At 38.4% G+C, this 7,679-nt stretch overlaps 1 protein-coding gene across 1 annotated transcript in view; it reads right to left on the bottom strand.

The window, feature by feature from the left end:
- Positions 1-418: 418 nt before the first annotated feature.
- IL1RL1 (interleukin 1 receptor-like 1) overlaps positions 419-7,679 on the bottom strand; it is a 28,486-nt gene continuing 21,225 nt past the window's right edge. Inside the window, exons 10-11 of the mRNA XM_009997883.1 lie at positions 6,868-7,089; positions 419-438 (exon numbers count right to left, since the gene is read on the bottom strand). Of these exons, the coding sequence (XP_009996185.1) occupies positions 419-438; positions 6,868-7,089 (242 nt within the window). The remainder of the gene's footprint in view (positions 439-6,867; positions 7,090-7,679) is intronic.

Raw genomic sequence — 7,679 nt, 5'->3', positions numbered from 1 at the left:
AACCCTGGAGAGTTTTACTGTCTCGTCTAATTTGTTTTCCTAATCACAGACTGAGATGATTGTATATCAGCACAACTTCAGTAAAACCAGCTAAGAATTTGACCCACTATAACTACTTTAAAAATATGTACAAGGTACTTGGCAGTAGTTTTTGATTTTATGACTCAGTGTCTGATTTTAAAAATTAAAGAAAGCATATATCATAGTGAATAATGATTTTACATAAGAGTCCAAAAAACAATTTAACTGCCAACAAATAAAATGGTAAAGCAAAATGTCATCAGCTTTTTACTTTGACAAGCCAAGTCTTGACAGAGACACTTTGGAAATATCTATTTTTTTAATTGACTCTTGCACAGCAATATTTTCCATGAGATGTTCTCACATTTCTTTGCTTTCATATCCTTTTGAAATACTCTCAAGTTTCTGAACTTTCATCTGTGTTGTAGGAAGTTCTGTGTTCAATTAGTCCTTTCACCTAATGTCATAACTAGTTCTGCAATATGCGATTGTAGAATCATACAATCATAGAATCATGGAGTGGTTTGGGCTTCAAGGGACCTTACAGATCACCTGGTTCCAACAACTCTGCACAGGCAGGGACACCTTCCACTAGACCAGGTTGCTTAAAGCCCCGTCCAACCTGCCCTTGAACACTTCCAGGCAGAGGGCATCCACAACCTCCCTAAGCAACCTATTCCACTGTCTCACCACCCTCATAGTGAAGAATTTCTTCTTGATGTCTAACCTAAATCTACCCTTTTCCATCTTAAAACCACTACCCCTCATTCTATCACTACACACTCTTGTAAAAAGTCCCTTCCCTGCTTTCCTGTAGGCCCCTTCAGACACTGGAAGGCCACTGTGAGGTCTCTCTGGAGCCTTCTGCAGGCTGAACAGCCCCAACTCTCTCAGCCTGTCTCCATAGAAGAGGTGCTTCCGAGCTCAGATCATCTTCGTGGCCCTCCTCTGGACTCACTACAAGAGAGCTCCACATCCTTCCTGTTTTGGGGGCTTCAGAACTGGACACAGTACTCTGGGTGGAGTCTCACAAGAGCAGAGTAGAGGGGAAGGATCACCTGCCTTCATCTGCTGGCCATGCTTCTTTTGATGCAGCCCAGGATGTATTTGGTTTTCTGGGCTACAAGTGAACACTGCCGGCTCGTGTTGAGCTTTTCATCGACCAAGACCTCGAGGTTCTTCTCCTCAAGGCTGTTCTCAATCCATTCTGCACCCAAGCTGTATTTGTGCTTGGGATTGCCTCAGCCCAGGTGCAGGACCTTGCACTTGGATGATTGAGAATACAGTTTATACTTTTTAGTTCCCAGATTAATGCAATTTTAATGGAGAAGTCATAGCCTCATAGTAGAGAAGTAACTCAACCAAAAATAGCTACAGCTCAAATTTTCCTTATGAAAATACCATGATGAAAATGAAAGTTTGCACTAATATTGAAAAACAGATTTTTGTGTGAAGCTGTGACCACCTGACCAATCAGCTAAAGAACACCAATTGCTTATCACAATTTTTCAGATCTTCCTTTCCATCCAACACACACTACACAGAGGTGCTAGCCAAAAAACCTAAAATGTGAAATTATTTCCATCATAAATAGCAACACATTCAACTCTTGTAACCACAGTACAAGAAGTTTTGCTTCTAGCTGGTAATAATCCTTTTTGATCTACTTCTGATATCTCTGTACACCAGTTATACTAATCCTTAGCAGAAGTTAAGTTATATTTTGTAAATTTTTCAGCTGTCCTCTGATGTCAAAAAGCAGGTTCCAGACTGCTAATGCTTCTGTTAGAGCCTCATATGTTTCTCATAGTTGCACAAACTCTCTTTTCAAACTCTCCTCCACATTGTAGTATCACAGCATAATCCATGTTGGAAGGACCTCTGGAGGTCATCAGTCTCACCCTCTGCTCAGAACATGTACAGCTGAGTCCTGAACACCTCCAAGGATGGAAATCCCACAGCCTCTCTAGGCACATGTTCCAGTATTTGACCATGCTTACAGTGATTTATTTTTTTTTTTCTTAATATCTAATTCAAATTTCCTATGTTCTAATTTACTCCAGTTGCTTTTTGGTCCCATAGCTGTGGTCCTTTGAGAAGAGTCTGGGTCAACCTATTCTATCTTTCTTTTACATTTCTGTAGACAGAAGCAGGACCTCTTGACCTCTCCCTCTATGTCCTATGCTCTTGGTGGTCTTTTCCTGGACTCACTCTAGTATGTCAGTGCCTTGTTTGGTGAGCACAAAATTTGACCTGGTAGGTTAGTTGTATACTGAGCACAACATGTTGATCACACACGGATATCGTTTTTCCACTAGCTGTTTTTCCACTTGCCTTTGTCAACTTATCTGTATTCCACCAACAGACTCTGTCAAAGGCCTTGATCAATTCAAGGTATGAAGCATCCAGGATTCTGCCACTATCTGCAGCATGGTTGAACGTGCATTATTTGTCTTTTATAAATCCAGACAGCTTCTTCTCCTTCATCCACTTTGAAATAGCATCAAGGAGGTTTGTTGCATTGTCTTCTCAAGGACAGAGGTCTATAAAGACTGAAAAAAGTTTTAAAGAATCAAATGCTACACAACATATTCTGTCTTTCATAGAAAATCAGACATGCAGCTCACAGTTTAAAGTGAGAAAAGGGAGGACACATTTCTAACATGACAGCTGCAGTTAGTCCACCCTAGAAAGAGCCAGAAACAGAGAGTTGTACATATATAAATTTTTTATAGAATATGTTATCAATTTAACATATTACTTTCCAAACATATCTTTGTCCAATATTGAAAAAAAAAATTAATGTTACACACAGTACAAAAACTTTTTAAAGCTTTGAAAAACTTTGTTCTAGTGGTCAGTCTCTTGTGCTTCACAACCATGTGAGGCAAATTTAGGTAAAACTTTCTTCCTGAATGTGGCAGGCGCAATAGCTAAGCTGGCTGTTCAGTACTGTCGTTTAAGTGAAGAAGCCAGCAGAGGTCATGTTGCGTTGAGCTGTAGGAATATCAAATAACAGTATAGCAGACCTCAAGGTCAAACCATTCAAGATATTCACACAAAGGACTGGTGTATATTAATAGCATATGCAAGGAGGGCAGAACATTCCACGTGTTGCTTGCAGTTAACTTACTTCATATTAGCAGGAACTGTTTTTCATACCTTGGAAGTCACCAGGAGCTTCACCACTGGCTTCAGTGTCAGTGAAGTCAGTGCTCATTCTGGTCTCTCTGTTATTTTTTTTTTTTATTGCCAGCAATGCAACATATGCCTTTCAGTTATGAGGTGAGGTAGGATTTTGTAGCTGGGCACATACAACTCTGTATGACTGCAGTTATATAGCAAGAAGACACTTCTTCCTATTCCTTCAGAATATGTTACTGTAGGAGAGGCAGCACTGTATACTCAATGCCAGATCCTGAGCTGCTGTTTTCAAGTAATGCTGCATGGGTTTCAGGAGCTTATAGCAGCGTGCACACCAGGAACATTTCACTTTGTTTAATGCTAAAGCCATTCTTAAACTGATTCGTTTCTTATCGGTCTGAATCTCTTGATACCTGCTCATCCACCAGATGGCATAATTACCCTGCTCTAGTAACAAGGGTAGCACATCTGCTCTCCGGAGACACTTGAGATACCAAAATCAGAGAAACACAGAGGAGGAATTAAAGGGTATTAAATCACTACATGAAAGTTGTACTTCAGGGAAAAGAAAAAAGAAAAAAAAAAAAAAAAAGTTCTGTGTGGTTTAAGCTTTAAGTATTCAAACTGATTCTTTTACGATCTTTCTATGGTGTAAGGAGAGATTTTTTACACCTTTTGTTATTCCACTAAGGCAGGCTGCCTAGTGTACTTTGCTTTTATCTGAGGTAATATGGAAAAAAAAAACAAAAACAAAAAAACAAAAAAAAACAAATTGCCAATTTTCTTTTAAAAACTTTTTTTTTTTTTTTTTTTTTTTAAATTTAGATTATTTTAATGTCTCATTTCACAGAATGAAAGGATGGCTGAGGCTGGCAGGCACCTCTGGAGGTTACCCAGTCTAATTCCTCTGCTCAAGCAGAGCCACCTAAAACTGGTTGTCCAGGATTGTGTCCAGGCCATTTTTTACTATCTCCAAGAATGGAGACTCCATAACTCCCCCTGGGCAACCTGTGTCAGTGTTGGGTCACCCTCACCATAAAAAAAAGTATTTCCTGATTTCAGTGGGAAAGTCCTGTGTTGCTCATTGCCTCTGGTCCTGTCAATGGGCATCATTGTGAAGAGCCTGGCTCCCTCTTCTTTGCACCCTCCCTTCAAATGGGAACTTTCTCTTCTCCAGGCTGAAAAGATCCAGCTCTCTCAGCTTTTCTTCATAGGAAATATGCTCCAGCCCCTTCCTCATCTTCCTCCAGCCCTTTGTTGTACTCTCTCCAATATGTCCAATGTCTTTCTTCTAGTGAGGAGCCCAGAACTGGAAACAGGACTCCAGATGTGGCCTCAGCAATGCTGATGTTGTAATAATGTTGTTTTCTCTTTAATACTAAAAATGTGATAACATCTGTAGAAAGACGCTAATTTTAATGTGTATCTTAGATTTCTTTACTAATCAATATTAGAAAACAACAAGAAGTGACAACTGCTGCTTTTTTGTTGGGTTGTGGGGGTTTTTTTACATTATTGCAGTCATATACTCACTCCCTAGGTTCTGTAAAACTTACTTGAAGTTCTCAGAATTTGCCTCTTTTCTTTTTGTCAAGGCCATACTCTTCACTGCTGGTAAACAAACACTTTTCAGAGTTTGTTTGATATTGTTTTCCTCTTTTTTCTTGACTGACCATGAAGTTTGATACAAAAGGGGTGTCAACACAAGAGTCATTTAGTGAGTTTGTCGTCTCAGCTACACGATCACAGGTACATGCCTGGTTTACAGAAGTCAATGAGGTGTCAGTACATTTCAGAGTAATTTGTTTCACTGTTGACCCCGTGCACTTCCTTGTTTTTTGTTACTTTCTCCTCCTTCTACTTTTACAGCTTCAAAATTCATCCTAGGCTTTTTGTTCCTAAGATAGTCAGTTATCATCTTTCTTCCTCATCAAGTGCCTAGGATATAAAAATCTCTTAAAAATCGATCTTGTAATAATCTTGGAAGGGAATATTCTGTCTTGTTCAGAAGCTGCTGTGAAAAATCTTCATAGTGTAAAGGAACAGGTTTTCCTGCCTTTACACATGACTTAGTATTAGTGTTCTTTCCATGGGAAGAAGTGGTACTGTAGGCATAAAGCAAGTCTCTTATAGTGGCATGAACCCATTTTGTGGGGCTTCTACAGAGTTAGTGACGTTTACCTAGAGGGATCTTCATGAAAAGGACCCAACACTGCACACAATCTAATGAAGTGATAATTAAATGCAACATTGGATGTTTTTTAGTTGTGGAAAGTGAGCAATGAGTACATGAAAATATAACTAATTAATGAAAAGCTGTTTAGCTTGTCATAGAACATTAAATTTTATGTTGATAGAAAATCTATATATGTCACATCCATATTTTTCCTACTCCAAATAGATATCCACAAGTCTGAACATCCACATTAACTTGAAACTTAGAAGGAAAGCACTTTCCTGTTCTGTAAGCCGGAACTCGGTAACATTTGGTTTTCTGCATTTACTTTTCACTTTTTGAGTCTGTTCTGTAGCAAGCCTGAAGCTCAAAACCAAGCTTTCTCCAACAATAAGAAAATTCCTAGCTCTAAGAAGCTAAAAAGATTAAAGTTTCCAAGGATATCTGTACTAGAACACATTTCATTTGTACATCCCTGAACTAGATTTGGCTCTGACCTTCACAGCTTCGTGCATTCCTTATCAGAAGAAAGTGTAGCTAGGCATAAGGACAGAGCAGGGAGGAAAAGAAGTGGCTACTGCCTGTTACAAAAATGCAGCCTCTTTTTTTCTCATAGCTTAAAGGAATGCTATCAGTCTACAAAAAAAACACCCTAAACACCCTCAATTTTAAAATGTTATTTCTATCTGGAGATAATAACAGCAGTAACAACATGTTCTGTCATAAATGAAAGATTTAAAAATTCCCATGTTTGTGAGATACATTTTAATGTATATATATAAAAATATATAAAATTCATATAATTATGTACCAGTGTATTTTTTTCCCTTAACATTGTATTTTTTTTTTAAATGCTATATTCTCATCAGTCTCAAAAGAGTTTTTTCTGAAGCATCCACACTACGAAAAAATGCAATTTCATGGTATGAGTATTACTATTGAATAAAAAACAAATAAGTGGTGGGGAAAAAAATTAAAAGCACAACACTCTACTTTCTATTCACATAATATACATTATAGTTTCGAGTCAAATAAGACAGAAGACATTTATGTTTGGTCAGCTGCATTGGAAAGGTAAAGCAAACCTTCAGGGCATTCAGCTACTCAGAATCATAGCCTTCATTTCTGTGTTCAAATATATGTCAAAAGGGTATAGGCACATTTTGCTTCCTGTGACATGCAAAATTCTACACAGAATGATTTATTTACAGAACTCCCACACTTGTAAAAACTTCCCTCAGTTGCCCAGATCTCCTCCATCACTTTACTTTTTTGTTACTTAACTGAAAGACTGAAAAAATTTAAAAGTCCTGCCAGGCTTCCAGGTGGTAAAATAATGTACCTACTGAATGGAAAATGAGGTGCAGGCATGTGGTCCATCCTGACAGTGGAACAGGATTTTCACCTGACACTAGATGAGGACAGAGGCCTGAGCCTCAGTGGCATGTGGTACCTCACCTGTTTCCAGAACTTAGAATTGAGTGACTGTGGGTGCACAGTGTGCTGCTCTTTCCATTTGATGGTACCTTGCTTCTTAATAACAAACCTAAGAGATTCCTGCAGCTTCTCATAAGTCCCAATTGTCTCCATTTCCAGCAGGATCACCTTTGTATCATTTTGAATGAGAGCATTGTATAAAGCAATGTGTTGATCATAAGCAGGTTCTTTGCAATTAATCAAATGATGTGTTAGAAGGATGATCAGCCGCCTGCTCTTCTGCATCCTTTTCTCAATTGCGCTGGCTGTATCTAGGAATGTACAAGAAAATTATGAGACTCTGAATACTTTTATAAAGTCTTTTATGTTCAAGCACTTCTTTTTCATTGCTTCGTAACCAGAAATAACATCTTTCTCATTTCAGTCTCTGTCTTGCCTTCATATCATTGCCAATCCAGAGTTAAAACTTGACAGGTCTCAGAGAGTTTATTCATTAGAAAAAGAGGGTTTTTTAAAAAAAAATAATCAAAACAAACCCCACAGCTTTCCTTTCAAACATTTTCCTTAGTTGAAACATTAATATTTTCACTGCTTTTAAGAATTGTTAAGGATTTCTAATCCAACAACCTAGGGTCAAATTCAATAGAACTGGATTGCATCAAATTTGTGCTTGATCAATAACCTCCATGTAAGGAATCATGTTCCATGAATTTTACTGCTTTACAGGCTGATCCTGCAATGCTTACCCATGAAAATTAGGCCTTTGGAGACCTTGTGCTGACTTGCTTCTACTAGGCTTGCTAAGAGGGAGTGTTAACTCTCCTGAGCTACCATGTGCTAATCTGTATGTTAACCTGTGCATTGGGTTGGCATGGGCCCTTCAGAGGTGGATCCAGACTTG

Source organism: Chaetura pelagica, unplaced genomic scaffold (genome assembly GCF_000747805.2).
Source record: "Chaetura pelagica isolate M959 unplaced genomic scaffold, ChaPel_1.0 scaffold123, whole genome shotgun sequence".
NCBI lineage: Eukaryota > Metazoa > Chordata > Aves > Apodiformes > Apodidae > Chaetura > Chaetura pelagica.
The sequence above is the reverse complement of the archived record's forward strand: the minus strand, read 5'-3'. Positions and strand labels throughout refer to the sequence as shown.